Source organism: Fundulus heteroclitus, chromosome 14 (assembly GCF_011125445.2).
Source record: "Fundulus heteroclitus isolate FHET01 chromosome 14, MU-UCD_Fhet_4.1, whole genome shotgun sequence".
NCBI classification, from domain to species: Eukaryota; Metazoa; Chordata; class Actinopteri; order Cyprinodontiformes; family Fundulidae; genus Fundulus; species Fundulus heteroclitus.
The window spans coordinates 34,797,851-34,819,128 of NC_046374.1; the positions used below are offsets into that span (position 1 = coordinate 34,797,851).

Below are 21,278 nucleotides of genomic sequence, written 5' to 3' on the forward strand. Positions count from 1 at the left end.
TCCTTTTGCTTAGTTATTAAACAATTTAGATCCACAATTTAACTTTGACCATTCAGCACTCCTAACCATTTAGAATCATCCATTGCAGAATCTTACAGGCATCTTGTAAACCTCAACTTTAGTCCAGACTTTGTGAATACTGAGAAATCAGGAAATGTGGACTACTAAAAGCCTTATTAACCTATTTCAATTTAATACTTTCACATTAATCCATCTATGTTTAATTGATAGTGTCCATAGACAAAATTCTAAGAATATAAATAGACACCACAAGGTCAGACAAATGTTAGTAAACCATATTTACAACTTAGAGTTTAGTCATTTGGACGAACTCCTAAACCAAAACATAGGCAAACATTAACAACCTTATAGAAAATCTTGCTGGCACTTGTCCTACTGATTTGTTTAGCAAATAATGTTTTTGTTTCTATGCGTTGCCCATATGTCAGTCGATCATAGGCTGTTTTCTTCCACTTAAACCAAATTAGTTATTATAGACCCCTCTCAAATAACCATGTTGTCAAATGCTGACATAATGAAATTCACGCCCCCTGGGAAAAAGACGCTACTTTCATCAGTTGGAAATGTCCCTTTCGGTCCCTATTAACCTCATTAACTTGAAACTGTGTTAGAAAACAGGAAAAGTGTGTCAAAAGGTATTTTTTTTCTGTAAAGTTAATTTCTATTAAAAGTATTTTTTCATGCCAGGGTAATGGTTCATGACCAGGTGGTAGGAAACATAACATGAAAAAGAAGCAAATGAAATGGAAATATAAGCTCAGGATGTCCAGTTGATTTTATTTCCTGTAATATGAGGTTTGATGTGCCTGAGAACATATATTTAGTGCCTTTGATTAAAAAAAACTGTTGAAACATTTGATTATTTTAAAAATGTGCTGAAAACCCTGAAATCTGGATTTGGTTTCTTTAGCGTGGAGCTTATGGAAGCATAATCCATTCTGATTAGGATGAGATGAATTAGTCCCAGATGTTTTAGACAGTATTCATGTAGCAAAATCAGAGGAGAAAACCAACCTATGTCCAATTTGACTATTTTGACCATTGAAGTCTGTTATAAATGTTATACCATCATAACGTGATGAACTGCAACAACCATCATGCAACAAAGTTGGGACTACAACTTCCCTGACCGCCCACTTCCCTTAGACAGCAATGGAGTTTGTGACCCAGACCACAGATCAAATTAAACCCTGGGACTATAACCCGCAGTGTAGCCAATCGCTTGCCCATTTTCCTTGCAGCAACGCTGTGTTGAGAAGACCGTCAGCTGACTTTTCTGCGTGTATCCAACATGTGGCGGGCCCATGATCAGATTCTTGGGAGGACAAACATAAAACCACATCACTTTTCCTTTGTTCATTATATCGGAGAGGTTGAAACTTTAATATTTTTAAATTCAACGTTTATTATTATTTTTTACTGCTTTATGCATCGCAAAGAAAACTATCCTCATGAATTGGAAAAGTAAACAAAATCTCAGTATCAATCAGTATAGAGATCTTTTGTTGGATCATATTAATCTAGAGACAGCATCTGCTTCCACATCTGATTGGTCTTTTTGGGCTCCTCTGATCAACACCATCACTTAGTGGAATAGGGGGCGGTGGGTTGCTTCCTGCAGGGCGCAGTGGCTGGATGGAGGGGTTCCTGGGGCCCTGGGGGCACTTGGAGTAGGGCGCCTGGTGGATCCGGCTCCGGGGTCTGTTGCCCCCATCTGGGAGGAGTTTGGGAGGCCTACGGGTGGCCTACAGCAGCCGCTTGCGGCGCTCTTTGGGAGCTGCGTGTTGACGGACGTGGGTTACTGACCTGGTAGCTGTGCTGCCGCTGGGTGGGGCCGGGGTGGGTCTGGGGGTCTGGGGTCCCTGGGGCGCGCCGCCCTCGGGCGCGGGCCCCGGCGGGGCCTCGGGGGTTCCGGTTCCGGGGGGTGTGCCGCTTTTGGTGTGGGCCGGCGCGCGCCCGGGTGTCCGCCCCTGCACGGGGCCTCTGGTGCGCTGGGGGGCCTCGGGGCCCGTTGAGCTGGTAGGGGGGCATGGTCATTAACACCTCTGGGCAGATGCTCTTCTCCTTTATTGGAAAGGCACTCTGCCAGTGGGGGGAGGGGGAAAGGAGGGGGAGTAGGGATCTACCCAGCCTGGATGTCTACTGTCGAATGTATGGTGAGTTGTCTGAACGTTAGTGTTGGGGAGGGATTAAATCCACGGGTGGGGGGGGGGGGGGTTGGGGGGGGTTGACGTTCTGGTGGGCTTGTGTCCGGCCCCCTGTCCCGGTCCTGGTCCGTGTCGTCTTCCGGTGCGGGTTTCACCTGGGGGGTGGGGTTGGGGTGGCTCGTGCGGGCCGGCTGGCCAGGGTCCCCCCCTCTTATTATTATTATTATTATTATTATTATTATTATTTATTTATTTATTTATTTATTTATTTATTTAGTTTAAGTAGGCTTGGTGGGTGGGCTGGGGGGGGCTTAGGTGTTGGTCCTGGTGGGTGGTTGGCTGGCGGGCCCTGCGGCCTCTCCCTGGCCCCCGGGCTACGGTGGTGCCGCTGGCGAGGCCCCCTTCTCTAGGTGGGGCTTTCGGGGAGCGGGGGTGCCTATTGGAGTCAGTAGGGGAGCTGGCTCCCTGGGTAGGCTTCCCAGTCATTTGCTCCCCATCCCCGGACTCCTCCCTCTGCCTGCTCCGGAAGGGGTGCGCTTGGCAACAGCTACCTTCCGAAAGGGGGGTGGGCTGTGCCGTGCATCCCCTTCGGCGCTCCCAGTTTTTAAACGCACTTGAGAACAACATGCAACAACACAACATTTGAGCAGGCGTAGGGAGGGTCGGGGTCTTCTGCACACCCCCGTTCTCCGATGGAGGCAAGGAGTCTGGGGCCTGGAGGAGGTGCGGGCCACTGTGTCCGGGGTCTTGGCGGGGGGCTGCGGTGTGCAGTCAGCGGCCTACCAGGTCTGGGGCTGATGCCTCCGCTCCCCCCAGGGGGCGGGGGACAGGGATGGCAAGGGTAAGGTGGGGGGAGGGAGTGGGTTTATTAGGTATTTAGGGGGAGGGGGGGGCTCTGGCCGGGTGGCTCGTGCGGGTCGTGTTGGCCCGCCCTCTTGGGGGGGCCCGGTCCGGGGGGCGTCTGGTCGGGGGCCGGGGCCGGGGGTCGGGCACAAGCAGTCGTATAGTCGATTTGGGGTGTCCCCCCCCCCTTTGGTCAGTGTTGGATGTGAGTGTTATGTGGGAATGTGTGTACAGCGTCTTTTTTTTTTTCTTTTTTTTCTGTGTGTGGCGAGTGGGGCACAAGGGAGGGATGGGGTGAATGAGTTTTTTTTTTTTTTTTTTTTTTTTTTTCCAGGTATGGGTGTGGTCCGCTCCCTCTCCCAAGAACATCTCAAGTCTCCGATAGGTGCAGAGCCCATCCCCCCACGTCCTGCCCTCCTCCACTTCGTTGGCGGGCGCCTTGGCCCCCTGGCGCATTAGTTGGCTTCGGGTTTGGGGCGGGTTCCCGGGCGTGCGCCGGCCCGCTCCTGACGGCCTCTTCGCGGGGCCTGGCCCCCCGGGGGGCGGCCGGGGCCCTCGTCGCGGGGGCGGGGCGCCCCTGGGGCCTCTGGCCCTCAGGGCCCATGGCCGGGACCACTTCAGCGGGGCTGGCTGCCGGCGGAGCCCACGGGCTCGTCTCCGCGGCTCTTGAGGGCGTCGGCATTGCGGTGGCTGGGGGATTTCCTCGGGGTCGTCTCTGCTCCTTCCTTGGGGGGGGGGTTGCAGATATCCTGTGTCGGCCCCTCCTGGGCGACCTGCTTTAGGGACCCCTTTGGGAGTCCGGGGTTACGGGTCCCCTGACGCCTGCCTCTGTGCTTGGGGAAGGTGGGTCTTTGGTTCTCCACAATCACTATCAAGCTATTTCTGGATAATCTTCACCTAAACTAGTGCACTTTCACATCTCCCACTGGTGCTGGGTCCCAGGTATTAAGTGTTCACTTATATACAGTAATCTTATAATTTATTTATTTATTTATTTATGTTGTGTCACTTTCTTTTTTCAAATATCACATTACACATGTAAGCTTACATAATAATATATATGATTTAGCAATGGCATCTAGGTGTTATTAGAGTGTATCTGTTGCTTTATGTCTGTTGGTTGTGCTGTTCTTTTTGTGTCTCTTTCCAGGTGATGGAGCAGACAGAGGACATTTTATCATTCTCTTCCTTTTATCTCCTCTTTCTTTCACCTCTACTCTTTTTTTTTCTTTTCTTTCACTTTTTGTTCTTCCTTTACTCTCCCATTGTCATGTCCATATAATTTGAAATTCTCCTTGCAGGAATCATAATAAAGCTATTTACAAGCATAAATCAAGTGGAGCACTATGGCGAAAGCTGTTTGCTCCACTTGTAAAAGCAAAATCTGTCGAGCTCCATCTGGCATTGAGATATCAATTCCTATTGCCATAGTGCTAGACAGGACACTGGGAAAAAAAAAAAAATTAAAAAAAATAAATAAATAAATAAATTCAACGTTTATTCAACCCCGAGAGGGACTACTGGGAATCCTGCATCTTTCAGTGAATCATAGAAGTGCCACTGTTTTGTTTTGGCCAAACAAAACCGGCGAACCAGCATCAGTCACTGCCACCCAGGTGAGCTGGGACATCGTAGAGGCTCTCAACCGGACACCGGCGTGCTCCTCGGGGTCTGGGGCTGTGTGCTCAGGTGGGTTAACCCCTGTTATTAGCTTTAGCTGTCACTTTATTTTAACATTTCATATTAAATAACACTGTAAAGTTGTGCAATTATACACTGTGTAAAGTTATTTAATGTTTCATAAATAACCCTCTGTCTGTTAAGTATTGTCTGGTGATGATCAGCTCTTAAGCTGATATCAAGACAACGGTTGAAAGGGATGAATTCGAGCACTAGCGATCTTTTAACAGCAAAACCTGCACACACATAGAATAAAGGAGTGACAACATCCAGTGAACATCCCTATGTAATGCTGTTTATCTGAATTAACACAATATTTCGATTATATAAATCCTCTCTACTAGGCTAGTGAAACTTAACTAAACTGTTAAGCACAATGATTATAAAAAGAAGCTAAGCTAAGGAACTATTTACGCGCAAAAACAAAACAAAAGAAAAAACAAAGTGGTTGATCATCATCAGAATACTTTAGTGAATCCTTTTGGAATCAGATCTCAGGATCTGATTCCAAAAGCATGGAATGGAGTTAAAAACATTCGGCATGTATTATAATCCATTCACAATGCACAGCCCAAGTTAAACAAAACAATATTTGATGAAATAATATTTGTTTAAGTTAAAGAACCAAAGTTCACCTCAGAGAATGTGAATTGTGGTTAAATTAGTTTAACTAATTCAGAACAACATTTGATATGTGTTTCAACCCATTCACAATGCAAAGTACAAGTTAACTAGAACATTATTTTGGGAAAATAACATTCTGGTTACTGATTTGTCCAGTAAAATAATTTAATCCCTTACCACCGGGTTTGTTAATGCGATTCTACCTCCGGGCGTCTAGGGTCGCTGTAGCAAATCGGTGGCTAATAGGTTACAACATAAAGTTATCAAAATTGCCTTTACCAACATTAATATTCAATAGTAATGCAGGGATAAGGCTCATAGTGTCATGATTTGGGTTTTGTTTTGGTTTATGTTTATCATTTGATCAGCTAGTCTTGTCTTCCACCTCAGGTTTTGTTTCTGTTCTGTCTGGTTTTAGATTCTTCAGCTTCTGTACTGTTTTAATTTATCCGGTCTTTGTATTTAGTTCTGATCTCCCTTCGGTGCTCTGTGTAGTCTTAGTTTATCTTCTATCTTAGGTTCGTTCTTCATGGTTATTTATGTTCTAGGGTTGGTCTAGTGTCTGTTCCTTTCCATGTGTTTTCGGTCAGCTTGTTTCCTCCTGCAGCCTCTTTCCCCCCTCTGATTACATCCACCTGTTTATGGTTAATTGGCTCACTCTCTCTCCTTTGTTCTCCGGCCTTTTTAAGCCTCCCTCCTCTGCCACTTCCCTGCCAGTTCATCGTCAGTTCTTGTCATGTCTATAGTGTCTTTCCATGTCAAGCCTCTGGTGAGTTTAAATTCTTTGTTTTTCCTTTTGCCTGTTATATCTACCTCTGGATCATTTAAGTTTGCCTTCTCCCGGTATGAGTTTTTGGACTGCCATTTTTGTATCATTTTTGGATTATGATTTTGACCACTGTTTTGCCGATAACTAATAATTAAATCCTGCTTTATCTGAAACCTCTTTGTCTGGTTGAATTCTGGGTCTTCCTGTCTCTGAGCTTCATGACACATAGCACCATAGAAGGATGGCGGAGCCGAACGATTAAGCTTTGTGCTTTAAACGAACTCCTTTTGAAATGTCCAGGACCGGATGTTAGCTAGGCTAATAGCATTAGAGCTAGCGTGAGCTACCCGTTAGCCCTTTTGTTCTAAACACCATGTGTCTAACGGTTTACAAAACATTTCCCAATAAATCTTTTTCTTCACCCTCAGCTCGCTGTCCGAGGGTTTGGAGGAGTGTGTCTCAGCAGCTTGGGGTCAGGAGTCTCAGGAGAGAAGAGAGAGTCTGTGTCTGTGGGAGGAAGGTTTTATAGCAGCAGGGGGACCCCACTGTTCAGAATTCAATCTGAAATCAATTATGTATCATGGTGTTATTATGGCATAACAATAATACTGTATTCAATGATGGTATTTGTATTTGTATTTGTACCTGTAATACTTTATAGGTTGTTTTTTCTGTTCTTTTTATATCTCTCTTTGCAGATGAATTAGCAGACTCAGAGGATGTTATATCGCTCTCTCCTTCTTCTCTCCTCTTTCTCTTTCATCTTTTTCCCCTTTAAGCATTTCTCTCATCTCTTTCTCCCCTTTTTCCTTGCTGTTTCTGTGTCCATTTATAGTCAGGTTCCAGTGAGCACACCGAACGAAGGAGAGATGGCGGGATGTCAGATAGACTCAGGAGATGTTGAAGCATCTGGTTTTAAGATAAGAGGATAAGGTTAGTTTGAGTGGTGGGTTCGTGCAGTGAAGGGACTGGAGTGGACTGGCTTGAGCTGGGAGACGTGGAAGGTCGGTTGCATACGGGAATGCGGGGGCAGGCGGAGGCGGGAGGCAGTGTGACAGCCAATGACATAGGGGCCGGTGAAACGAGGGGCCAGCTTCTGGGAGATGCTTCTAAGAGGAAGGTCCTTGGAGGACAGCCCGAACTGCTGACCGGGACGGTAACGTTGTGCCGGAACTCGTCTCCGGTCTGCTCAGTGGAATGGGGGAAGGCGCTCAGGGTTTGGTCCCAAATCAGTTTGAACCGGTAATTGTGTTGTGCAACAGGTATGACCGCCATTTCTTTCTTGTCCAGAGGGAAGAGAGGAGATTGGTACCCTAGTGAGTCTTCAAAGGGGGAGCGGTCAGTGGAGGTGGAGACGTGGGAGTTATGGGAGCGAATTCAACCCAGGGGAGGAATGTGCTCTAGTCCGCGGGATTGGCCGAAGTGAGGCAACGGAGGGAGGATTCTAGCTCCTGGTCCAGGCGCTCTGTCTGCCAATTAAACTGAGGGTGGTATCCAGAGGTGGGAGCATATTGGCGCCAAGAGCAGTGGAGAACTACTTCCAGACGCAGGAGGTGAACTGTGGGCCGCAGTCTGAAAGGATTTCCTAGGGGATGACGTGGAGGCGAAACCTCCATGTGGGACAAGGAGTTAAGCAGGCTGGGTTACTCCCGCGCAGCCTGGGATATGGGGCTCTCGACCTCCCAGTGGAGGTAGCCGATAATGCCAGGTTTCAATGATTGGTTTTAATCTGGATGCAGAAGGATGGGAGCTTAGGAGAAACATCACTTTGGTTCCAGGAAGGCGGCATCGGCTTAAGGATTCCAGGTGAAGGTGGTCTTGGTCGAGGTCAGACCGTGCAGAGGGGCAACGATAATGCTGTAGTTCCTAACAAATCGGCATTAAAAGTTGGCAAATCCAAGGAACCGCTGTAGCTGCTTCTGAGAGTCGGGCACGGGCCAGTTAAGGATAGCTTTGATCTTCTCGGGATCCAAGCGGACCAGCCCACCCTCGAGAATGAGGCCTAGGTAGGTGACAGAGGGTCTATGGAACTCACACTTCTCAGCTTTGACAAACGCCTCGTTCTCCAGTGCTTAATTTTCCATTAAGCACTGGAGAACGAGGCGTACGTGGGTCTTGTGTTCTGCGAAGGTCTTAGAGTAAATCGGGATGTCGTCTAGGTACACAGAGACGAACATGTTGAGAAAGTCCCGAAGGACTGCAACAATGATGGTGCGTTACAAAGACCAAAAGGCATAGCTAAATATTCAAAGAGGGAGAGGGAGAAAAATGGTAGCACCCTGATCGGGCGCAGTCTGCAGAACCCTGAAAGTGAGCTGTGTGTTTCCAGGAAAACCCTGGCCGGAAATTGTGTACAGTTTACCTTGCAGTTCATGGGGTGTACCTTGGTCAGAACTACACAGACACATTTGCCCAGGACTACAAGAGGCCTGTCAAACCCCATTCACTTGGACCTTATGTAACTGTTACGACTTATTACAATCCCATTTTCTGTTAGATAAGATGCAAATTCAGATTTAGTTAGTCTCAGCCTTAACTCTAACCCTTCCTGTTGAGTGTAAGTTTAAAATACTATTTATTTATTTATTTGAATAGGAACAAAGCACATTAGGGAACATCAGTATAAAAACAAATGTAAATTGTTAAATTACAATGCTTTTTTTCCAGATGATATTTTTTAATACCATCAATTAGGCAGTTTTGGGCATGTCAGTAGTGAAGAAGGGGAAAGGTGAGTCAGCTACAACTGATGGTTTTTGTTCCCTTCTGGTTTCAGGTACCTGTCTGGACTTGTAAAGAAACATGTAGTCAACCATATTTCCTTGTTCCCTCCCCATTTGCATCTGGCGATGGGTGTAGCCACTGACACTGACAGCATTAGCAAGCTGTGCACATAAAAGTCAACACCAGTTTCTGTTTTGAGCAAATGAAACTTACTGATCCCTGTTACTGAGAGGCGAAATGGCTGAGAGAGGAGTTCAGCTCAGCCAAGAGAAATTCTCCTGCTCCATTTGTTTGGATTTACTGAAGGATCCGGTGACTATTCCCTGTGGACATAGCTTCTGTATGAACTGTATTACAGACCACTGGGATGCAGGAACTCAAAAAGAAGTCTACAGCTGTCCTCAGTGCAGGAAAGAGTTCACACCAAGGCCTGTGCTGGAGAAAAGCATTGTATTAACTGGTTTTGTGGAGGATCTAAAGAAAACTGGACTCCAAGCTGCTCCAGTTGATCTCTGCTATGCTGGACCAGAAGATGTGGCCTGTGATGTCTGCACTGGGAAGAAGAGGAAAGCTGTCAAGTCCTGTTTGTTCTGCCCTGCTTCCTACTGCAGGGATCATCTCCAGCCTCACTATGATGCTCCACCATTAAAGAAGCACAAGCTGGTGAATCCCTCTAAGAACCTCCAGCAGAACGTCTGCTCTCGTCATGATGAGGTGATGAAGATCTTCTGTCGTACTGATCAGCAATGTATCTGTTATCTCTGCACTATGGATGAACATAAAGGCCATGAAACAGTCTCACTTGCAGCAGAAAGGGCTGAGAAGCAGAAGGAGGTCCAGGTGAGACAACAACAAATCCAGCAGAGAATCCAGGACCAAGAGAAAGATGTGAAGCTGCTTCAACAGGAGGTGGAGGCCATCAATTTCTCTGCTGATAAAGCAGTGGAGGACAGTGAGAAGATTTTTTCTGAGCTGATCCGTCTCATCCAGAAAAGAAGCTCTGACGTGAAGCAGCAGATCAGATCCCAGCAGGAAACTGAAGTGAGTCGAGTCAAAGAGCTTCAGGAGAAGCTGGAGCAGGAGATCACTGAGCTGAAGAGGAAAGACGCTGAGCTGGAGCAGCTCTCAGACACAGAGGATCACAGCCAGTTTCTCCTCAACTACCCCTCACTGTCAGCACTCAGTGAGTCTACACACTCACCCAGCATCAATATTCGTCCTCTGAGATACTTTGAGGATGTGACAGCAGCTGTGTCAGAGCTCAGAGAGAAACTACAGGACATCCTGAGAAAGACATTGATAAACATCTCACTGATTGTCACTGAAGAGGATGTTTTACTGTCAGAACCAGAACCAAAGACCAGAGCTGAGTTCTTAAAATGTTCACAAGAGATCACTCTAAATCCAAACACAGCATATAATAATCTGTTATTATCTGAGGGGAACAGAAAAGTAACAGTTACGAAAGAACAACAGTCTTATCCTGATCATCCAGACAGATTCACTGATTGTGCTCAGGTTCTGAGTAGTAAGAGTCTGACTGAACGTTGTTACTGGGAGGTGGAGTGGAAAGGTGGAGGAAGAGCTAATATAGCAGTTTCATACAAGAACATCAGGAGAGCAGGACGGTCAAATGAATGTTTATTTGGTGTGACTGACAAATCCTGGTCTTTACGCCTTGAAACAAACGGTTATACATTTTACCACAACAAAAGTAAAACTCCAGTATCAGGTCCATTTTCTTCCAGAATAGGAGTGTACCTGGATCACAGAGCAGGTATTCTGTCTTTCTACAGCATCTCTGACACCATGACTCTCCTCCACAGAGTCCAGACCACATTCACTCAGCCTCTATATGCTGGGATCAGGCTTAGACCTCTCTTCAATGGATCCTCTATTGAGTTTGTTAACCTGAAATAGTCAGAAGTGATCAGAATCCATGTGGTTAAAATGTGTGTTGTAGTTTCAGTGTCTTCAGCCTTCATCATCGTTTCTGAGAGCTCATTGTTGTGGTACCCAGTGGAGCAGTATGGGATTTGAACCCAGATCCTTGCACCTTCTCCAGGATGTAAACGCCCTGTCTCTAACCACCAACACACCACTCCCACTTTTTTTTACTCTTTATTGTAAAATATTATATTTAAAACAATGTCTATGAGACTGTTATGATGTTTCCTTTGATGCACAATGATGGGCTGACAGACCTTGAACCAGAACCCAGTGATTGTGTTCAACATTTTCAAAACTGGTGATCGTGTTGTTACTCCCTGAACTTGTAGTTTTGTTCCTAAAGTTCCTGCTGACTGTGTTTGTTTTGCCTTGCTGCATCTGCCCTAGAAACAGAAACCTAGCTCATCCAGGATGTTTGCTATGATTTAGTTGTTTATTTATAGATTCACACTAAGCCACTCAGAAGCCATATCCATGGGAGTGATTGGCCACTAGTTTAAGGGAGACCTTCCTTGCTGAAGAACAGCAGAGTGAACAGATGTTCTGTGTTGGACTGTTTGTTTAGTTTTATGTTTTGTTTCTTTATTTAAATTTATTATGCAAGCAAATAATTCTGATATGATTGAATTTCAATTAATGTGCTTTTTCTTATCTATAAAGTGTATGAAAAATTAATTATCATTCTCAAGTGAAATATGTAATGAGCCACTGTTTATGAGGCTGATCCTGTCCATATACTTCCTTTGTCAAACCATATATTGTTCACCTTGATGTACATAGTATGAGCAGATGATCATGTTATCATACAGATAACATGATCATCATCAACCAGGCCTCTGGTTTGTGTTTTGTACAAAGCTCAGATAAATGTATTTTAATTATATCCCATTGCTGTGCAATTATACACTGTTTAAAGTTATTTAATGCTTAATAAATAACTCTCTGTCTGTTAAGTATTGTCTGGTGAATATCAGCTCTAAACTTGATATCAGGACAATAGTTGAAAGGGATGATACAAGCACTAGCGATCTTTTAACAGCAAACTCTGCACACACATAGAATAAAGGAGTGACAACTTCTTTTCAAGTTCAAGAATTGCATAACACAAATAAAATGAACATCCAGAGAGCATCACTATGTAATGCTGTTTATCTGAATTAACATAATATTTCAATTAACAAATCCTTTCTTCTAGGCTAGTGAAACTTAACTAAACTACTAAGCAAAATGAAGATAAAAAGAAGCTAAGAAACTATTTTGATGCAAAAAAAGACATACAAAGTGGTTGATCATAATCAGAATAGTTCAGTGAATCCTGGTTCACTGCAGATCTGACATAAGGAAAACATGGAATGAAGTTAAATTAGCTTAACTAATTTAGAACAACATTTGTCATGTGTTTCAATCTATTCACAATGCAAACCCTGAGTTAAACAAAATGTTATTTGATGAAATAACATTTTGTTTGAGTTGAAGAACCAAAGTTCATCTTAAAGAATGTGAATTGAGGTTAAATTAGCTTAACAAATTCAGAACATTCCCTCTGATCAGTGGTCCTATTTTAGACATGATTAATCTATCCTTGGTAAATGGATATGTACCACAGGCTTTTAAAGTAGCTGTTATTAAACCTTTACTTAAGAAACCATCTCTTGATCAAGATGAGTTAGTAAATTACAGACCTATATCTAATCTTCTTTTCTTATCTAAAATTCTTGAGTAAGTAGTTGCTAATCAACTATGTGAACATTTACAAAGTAATGACCTACTTGAGGAGTTTCAGTCAGGCTTCAGAGCTCATCATAGCACTGAAACAGCTCTGGTGAAGGTCACCAATGATATTCTCATGGCCTCAGATAATGGACTTGTGTCTATACTTGTCCTGTTAGATCTCAGTGCTGCATTTGATACAGTTGATCACAATATTCTCCTACAAAGACTTGAGCATACTGTAGGGATTAAGGGAAAAGCATTAGGCTGGTTTAAATCTTATCTGTCAGACAGATTCCAGTTTGTTCATGTTAATAATAAATCTTCCTCAAACTCTAGGGTCACTTGTGGAGTACCACAGGGTTCAGTCCTTGGACCAATTCTATTTACTATATATATGCTTCCGATTGGCAAAATTATCAGACAGCATGGGATTAATTTCCACTGTTATGCTGATGACACTCAGCTATATTTATCCATAAATCCTGATGAATCCAATCAGTTACTTCGACTGCAGTCATGTCTTGATGACATCAAAAGCTGGATGACTTTAAATTTCCTGCATTTAAATTCTGACAAGACAGAAGTTGTAATCTTTGGGCCAGAGTCTTCAAAAAATAAAGTTCTTAATCAATCCCTTAATCTGGATGGCATTAACTTGGCCTCTGGTAATAAAGTTAAAAATCTTGGTGTTGTTTTCGACCAAGACATGTCATTTAAATCCCATATTAAACAGGTTTCCAGAGTTTCCTTTTTTCACCTCCGGAATATCGCCAAAATTAGAAACATTCTGTCCAGGAGTGATGCTGAAAAACTAGTCCATGCATTTGTTACTTCAAGGCTGGACTATTGTAATTCTTTACTATCAGGAAGTCCACAAAATGCAGTTCGAAGTCTTCAGCTGATTCAAAATGCTGCGGCAAGAGTTCTGATGAAAATCAACAAGAGGGATCATATTTCTCCTGTTTTAGCTTCCCTTCATTGGCTTCCTGTTAAATCAAGAATAGAATTTAAAATTCTCCTTCTAACGTATAAAGCCCTTAATAATCAAGCTCCATCATATATCAGAGCTCTGATTACCCCGTATGTTCCTAACAGAGCACTTCGCTCTCAGACTGCAGGTCTGCTGGTGGTTCCTAGAGTCTCTAAAAGTAGAATGGGAGGCAGATCCTTTAGCTATCAGGCTCTTCTCCTGTGGAACCAACTCCCAGTTTTGGTCCGTGAGTCAGACACCCTATCTATTTTTAAGACTAATGTTAAAACTTTCCTTTTTGACAAAGCTTATAGTTAGAGTGGCTCATACCCTGAGCTATCTCTATAGTTGTGCTGTGATAGGCCTAGGCTGCTGGAGGACATCAGGGTCTAATTTTCTCACTCTACTGATTTCTACTGTTCTTCAGTCTACTGTTCTCCAGTTTTGCATTGTATTACATTGAAATGACTGTCGTAATTTCAGCTTTTAACTTTTGCTCTCTCTCTTTTTCTTCATAGTAGGTACACCTGGTCTGGCGTTCTGTTAACTGTGACATCATCCAGAGAAGACGGCTCACCCGCTACTTCCATCTAATGTAGAACAGATTACTAGATCAATGTGTGCTTCTGTGCTTTTTTGTTTCTCTTGTTGTGTCTCTGTTCTGTCTTCTGTAACCCCCAGTCGGTCGAGGCAGATGACCGTTCATACTGAGCCCGGTTCTGCCGGAGGTTTTTCCTTCCCGTTAATGGGTGGTTTTTCTTCCCACTGTCGCTTCATGCTTGCTCAGTATGAGGGATTGCAGCAAAGCCATGGACAATGCAGATGACTCTTCCTGTGGCTCTACGCTTCCCCAGGAGTGAATGCTGCTTGTCGGGACTTTGATGCAATCAACTGGTTTCCTTATATAGGACATTTTTGACCAATCTGTATAATCTGACCAAATCTGTATAATATGATTGAACTTGACTTTGTAAAGTGCCTTGAGATGACATGTTTCATGATTTGGCGCTATATAAATAAAATTGAATTGAATTGAATTGAATTGAACATTCAGTTTGTGTTTCAACCCATTCATAATGCAAATCCAGAGTTGCAAAAACATTATTTTAGGAAATAACATTTTAAAGAACTAGAACATTTCTGAAGAAATTTAGCAAGGCACCTGCCTCGTGGTGCGTACCGTACCGTCAAAAATAATGACAGGAAGTAATACTGCCAATTTCAGGTTCTTATGGTCTTCACTGCCCCCGCTGCGGCTGTCGAAAGGTGGCATGTTAAGTCAATAAAGCATGTCCCTGACCTTCTAGGAGCCTCTTTGTAGCAGTGTTGTCATGGAGACTCACTGACAGCTGCAGCCCTGTGTTACTCATCATTATCTTTATTGTGTGCGGTACTGAGTGGAATAAGTGATTTTAGTGTCTTTGAAGCATTTCTGCAGCATGTAGCAGAGGCAAAAAGGGGTCAAAAATGAATGTTTGACACCTCATAAAATATAAATGCTTTATCCGACATGGCCCAGGTTTGTTGTGCAGCTTTCTCTCTAAAGGAAGTACAGACTCTGTCAAGCAGAAGTTTGTACGACCTTCCTAGAGCTACTTTCGTTTAGCAACACGCTAACCATTAGCCGCTAACATGGTTGTGTTCAGTATCACCGGGTGATGGTAGTCTATTAGTTTGGTCCAAATCCTGTAGTGGGAAATTCCTCAAAAAGGGTACAAGTACTTAATGTCACCAAAGGTCAGCAAGGATCATGGGTCAGATCGGCCTTCTTTAGCAACACAGCCTCACCAAATCTGGGCCCAGAGCTCAATATTTGACCAAAATGGTGTGTAGTGCCATTTCCCACAGGTGGGTGGTGCTGTATCGGCCGGGGCGGGGGGGCGTGTCTGGGCATCCTGCCAGGTCCTGTTGGAGTCAGAGGCCCAATAGGAAAGCATGTGAAATCCAAAAAAGGAACAGAAAGTGACACATGCCTGATAATCACTGGAACATTTGTAAATGTTAAGAGGAAGTGACTGTGCGAATTTCAGATTCCTACATTCATCACAGCCACTGCAGTGGGCGTCGAAAGTTGCCATGCAATGTTAATGGAACATGTCCCTGACCTGTAGTAACCTCTAGCCAGAAGAGTTCCGTTGTCATGGAAACTCACTCACATCTTTGCTGCAGGCAGACACTTTGGGTCAGAGTCTGTCTAATTGGAATAGAATGGAATACTTTGCCTCGAACAACACTCGATATTTCGTGAACCGTAAATAGTAGAGACGTAATTTGTTCTGCGTTTATTTCATAACGGATAGGGAAACAAGACAAACTATCGTTTTTTTGCAGGAAATATTTTAATAAAGGCGCAAAAAATTCTGATATAAAGGGGAGTTTTAATGAAAATGCAAAAATCCTCTAAAAAGGGTCCAGAACAAATCGCTGTAGCTAAAAAAGTATAAGAGATATCAAAATATTTCTTTCTCCGTGAGTATCAGCAGGCTTTTAAGGACTATGGTGCATATTTTTATGTTTGTACACAAATCGGTGTAGGCACAGTGACAATGTAAAAAGGTGGATGATGTGGAAGTATACAGGTCCAAAGCGTTTTCAGGATTTTGCACATTTGCTACTCCCAAACAAATTGTTCCTGCGGCAAAACCATAACAGTTATCCATAAAATTCCTTTTTTGTGAATGCCAGAGGGTCGGGACATTCATGTGTGAAAGTATCATGCCTGTACATGAAACGGTTTAGGAGTAGCGACGATGCGAAAACATGTGTTGTTTGGGATTTTCAGATGTCTTTTATCACAACGGCTCCATAGGAAATGAATGAGGAGGGTTTTGAGTTTGTTGTGGTCTGAGGGGATTTTTGAAAAATCTATAAATCCTACTCCAATGAGGGTTACATTTCCTGAATCCAGACAAAAATACTTACGTTTTGATATCCATCCATCCATCCATCCATTTTCTGACGCTTAATCCCTCATGGGGTCGCGGGGGTTGCTGGTGCCTATCTCCAGCATTCACTTTGCGTGAGGCGGGGTACACCCTGGACGGGTCGCCAGTCTGTCGCAGGGCACGTTTTGATATATATATATATATCAAAATTGTATAATTAGTCTGAATTATACAATTCAGACTAAGTAGGCTGAAGTTGTTTGGAGTTGTGAAATCTTTGAAAACGCCAGAGTGGGCCACTCTGGCAGTTGAAGAATTCCGTTCTTGACTTTCATTATAAATGATGATTCCGCAGATTTTTGGACATGAGCTTTGAGGAGTAACTAAGAAAACCATAAAAGATATCCACATCCCGTTTCACTTCTGAGTAGTTCAAAGATGTATCTACAAACTGGAAGTTAAACGGTGTTCGTAGGTGAAAGCATGACGATACAGTACAGCGTTGAAAATGTTCATTTCGAGGCTTTTTTGAGGCTTTCTCTGTACCTGACTCCATTCATTTCCTATGGAAGTGGTTTTTCACTAATTGCGTTGCCATGGTAGCCCGAAACCCCAATAAAAGTAATAGCACACCATTCCCGACCAAGCCAAACGTTTTGTTACCTATATTGTTGGGGTGCACGCTACGGTTTGAGCCGCATTAAATTCCGAAAACGTTTTGAGTTGCATAGTAATAGGTGCCTCCATGCAAATGCAGGGGAGGCATTGCTTTGCTTTGCCCTTTTGAACATCCGGAACCGAAAGTTACCAGAAGCTAGTTGCATTTTGGCTAGTGGACTTTCGACATCTTTATTTTTGTCAGGGCCTTGTGAGTTTGGTCCACTTTGGCCATCCAAGGAAGGACAATGGAACAGGGAAAACGTTGGTTCTTAGTAGCAGACATGCAGCTCTGCGGCTATGAGCTAACTGACAGCGTGATCACGGCAGCTCCGACATCCTGCATGTAATCTCTGACCCGGTTGCAGTCATGATTTCTGCTCCCTTTTTCTCTCAGTTTGGAAAGTGGGTAAAGGAGGCCGATCCGCGCCATCTCAACTCAACTCAACTCAAACTTTATTTATAAAGCACATTTAAAACAACCGGGGTTGACCAAAGTGCTATACAGATATCACAGTTGCAGATTAAGATAAAAACTGAAAGCTAAAATATATAAACACAGTGCAAAAAAATTAATGGAGATAAAATATAATAGAATAAATGTTTCAATGTAAATAAAATAATTTTTTTAATAAAATAAAATTTTGCCAAATGTCCACTTAGACTTGATTAAAAACCAGGGAGAAGAAGTATGCTTTTAGAGAGGATTTAAAAACCTCAAAGGAGCCTGCCGATTGAATATGCCAAGGCAGGTTATTCCAGAGTCTTGGTGCCGCTGCCATAAAGGCACGGTCACCTTTGGTTTTAAGTCTGGTTTTAGGCATGGCCATTAGCAACTGATTAGATGATCTCAGTGTTCTGGTCGGGGCATGGATTTGGAGAAACTTAGTCAGCATATAATGAATTACAGTAATCCAATCTCGTATTAGTGTCTCCAGATGTCTGTGTGGCAGGTATCCTTTCACTTTTGATAAAATTCTTTACTGGTAAAAACTGTTTTTTACGACCGAACTAACCTGGCGATCGAATTTCAACCTGTCATCAAATATTACACCAAGATTTTTTTACTGATGATCGAATGTTAGGTTTAAGAGGGCCCAATTAACCAGGAGGAAAATCTGCTGGACTACAACCAGACATTATAATGTTGGTCTTACTTTCATTCAGATTCAGAAAGTTTGAGGTCATCCAAGATTTAACATCATTTAAGCAGTCAGAAAATGACTGTTCAGGGTTGTTGGATTTTGATCCAAAAGGAAAATAGATCTGGACGTCATCAGCATAACAATGAAAAGAAAGATTATGGTTCCTGAAAATTTACCCTAATGGTAACATATATAAAAGAAAATAAATAGGTCCAAGAATGGAACCTTGGAGAACCCCAGAACTCAAAGGGGCTGAAGATGAGGTGAATTCACCTAGCAGCACAGAAAAGCTCCAATCGGTCAAATAAGTCACCTTTCCTGTAACAGCTGACAAGAATAAACAAAGCTGTTTTTGGCATGGAGGGATTCTTTCCTCCTGCGCCTGACGCTAAAGTTAAACTGATTTGCCCGGTCATATCCTCTGGGCGAAGAGGGATTTCTCCCCTGTGCTGACTTGTGGGTCTTTTCAGCCCTGAGGCCTGCATGGTTCTAGTTGTTCTCAAGCCAGCATCTCTCCTCCTTTGTCTCAGGCAGGAAGAAGGTGAAGACTACTGGATTCCATGTAGCTTGCAGTGGTGGCTCGCTAGCCCCCCTCTCCTCGGGAGCCCCCAGGGATGAAGAAGCAGACTGAGCGTCTGGCCAGAGTGCTCTGGCCTTTTGCCTGTGGGGAGTGGGTTCACAGCAGGCACCCTGCTGTGCAGGTGGATAATTTTAGTCCAGTTTAGTCAACTAAAATTCGAAAAGGTTTTAATCTAGTTTTAGTCAGTGTTGTGTTGCAATTCATAAAGCAACAGTTAACCTCAACAATTTTGAATAATAACCAGATTCCTTACCAGACTGACAGCTTTTTTTTAACAATTAAGTAACTTAAACAAGTGATATAAATGAATGATTAAATGATGATGAAATAATTTATTTAATATGTTTCATGACAGTTTGTATTCAGAAGTTTTAATTAAAGAATTAAGTATTTTATGTATCGTTTATTTATTTATTTATTTATTTTGTGTTAATACATATCCTCACTGTATTAGTTTATAATGTTCGCTATAACATGATAGCGTGACATTTGTGTCAATAATCTTCTGGCATAGGTTGATCTGCGTAGTGGGAGAAGGGCCCCCAAATCAAATTCTGCTTGGGGCCCCCAAAAGGCTCGGGCCGGCACTGTACAGGCGGGAAGTGGGGAGAGCGGCTGCCAGATAAACCCTTCATTCAGAACCAGTCATGGCTGCACGCTGGATCAGAAAACAGTTCTGCTAACCAGATCCAGTCTAAAAAGCCTCTTATTCTGTTTATAAGTTTCAATCTTATAAAAAGGCATGCTGCCTTGCGCTTGAATTCAGGTGCGCAAAATTATGTTACATGTAATTTAGGTGCGCACTTTTAAGGGTAATTTTAAAGGCATACTATGCAACATTTTTCAGTTAATTAATGTGTTCCATACCGTTTTGGATGATTAAATGAGTCATTTCAGGTCCAACAAAGGTTTTATCGGCCGCCCTGGTGGTCTGTGGGGGAAATACCATACTTGCAATTGCAGGAGCCCTCGGCCCGCACCCACAGGCTCAGAAGTCTCGTGCAAGACCGCGAGAGTCGGTCTTGCTTTACGGCGAGAACTCCATGTGTTTTTGCCCTGCCATTCACTATATGCACGCGCGAAAGCAACAACAAAGAACCGCGTGTTAACGTCAAATAAACATGCAAGCATATCGAGTTTTTTTTATTATTATTATTTATTTATTTATTTATTTATTTGAATGTTGGCGAGGCGGTAGCGTCAGTTTGGCGAGGCGGCTGCCTCGCCAAGATAGCACTGCGGGAAGCTTGATGTTCATACTTTCACTGTATTAGTCATTGTTTGTACTGCCGTTTTTTAGACTTTTCGTTGCGTTCGCCTGTCTGCTAAGCTCAAAACAACCGCGCCTGGCTTGACGGAGAAACCAGAACAGCTGAGCATCTTTATGACAGTGCACTTTTACTTTCGCCCTCTGGGGGGAGCCTCGCTGGAAAATCAACCCCGGTTGCATAGTATACCTTTAAGGAACTTGTAACAGCGGGGAGTTCAGCTTAGATCCGTCATTCCTCCTGTTCCCGCTAAAGGAGCCCTTTAAACTCTTTATTTATGCATTTTTCGCAGCGCGCAGTGCACCAATCAGAGAAAAATCCGCCCACCTCACCGCCGCAATCTGGTATCATTAAGTATAAATTGTGTTAATACCAGACGTTATCAAAAACGTGTTTTTTTTTCACCGTCACTTAGCGACAAAGGAGGATGTACAGTTAATCATTGCATCCCTGGATCCACTCCCGTCTGCTGAACGTCGAGCCCGGAGGCTAAACTGAAGGCATTTATCTTATCTATCTCGTTGCCACGCATTAGTAATGCGTGGACACTACTTAACATCGTGTATAAAAAAATTCTGTCCATGACACCAGACGGGCTCCATAGGTTGTCGCTACTGCCATGGTCCGTCAGTTTGGTCATGCAGAATGTGCGCTGCCAGGTGGTGGGCGTGGCCAAACAGGACGCAGCAGCAGGGCTGATACTTCTTAACTTGTAACAACCAGATTACAACACAATAGGCAGAAATGTGATGCATTTAAATTTTCAGACAAAACATCCACTAATGTTTTCGTCCAGTCCCGTCAACGAAAACTCACACCCACGACTCGTCATGTTTTTGTCATCAAAGATCCACGTTAAGCTCGTCAATTTTCATTATCGTTATGTAAAAAGGGTCGTCAATGGAATAATTTCATCATCGTCATCGTCATCGTTGACGAAAACAACACTGAATGCCTGTGCGCTTGACAAACCACATGCCATGACCAGATATTCAAAATGTCCAATGGGTGTCCAGGTATACAGCCTCTTGTCACCCTCTGGTGGATGAAGGTGAAAGCAGCAGGCAAACAGAAAAAAAAACACAAAGAAAACCCGAAAACCCCAATTCCCAAAATTAGCTTATAGTTAAGGTGGCTCATGTTACCTTGAGCTATCTCTATAGTTATGCTGCTATAGGCTTAGGCTACTAGAGGACATCATGGTCATTTGTCTCACTCTGCTGAGTTCTCCTACTGTTCTCCAATTTGCATTGTTGGTTGTCATTTCAGCTTTTAACTTTTTGTTCTCTGTCATTTTTTTCT

General features: G+C 43.5%; 2 protein-coding genes across 2 annotated transcripts in view; both read left to right on the forward strand.

Annotated features, from left to right (window-relative positions):
• LOC105919280 (FH2 domain-containing protein 1) overlaps positions 1 to 21,278 on the forward strand; it is a 258,923-nt gene that overhangs the window by 79,210 nt on the left and 158,435 nt on the right. The gene's annotated exons all lie outside the window — the stretch shown is intronic.
• Positions 9,034 to 11,300, forward strand: LOC105919283 (tripartite motif-containing protein 16). Its single transcript, XM_021311731.2, has one exon. The coding sequence runs from the start codon at positions 9,046 to 9,048 to the stop codon at positions 10,726 to 10,728; it is 1,683 nt and encodes a 560-aa protein (XP_021167406.2). The 5' UTR covers positions 9,034 to 9,045; the 3' UTR covers positions 10,729 to 11,300.

Bases quoted from the DNA above. Each gene is read 5' to 3' on its own strand.
- LOC105919283 (XM_021311731.2), top strand. From the start codon at position 9,046: ATGGCTGAGAGAGGAGTTCAGCTCAGCCAAGAGAAATTCTCCTGCTCC.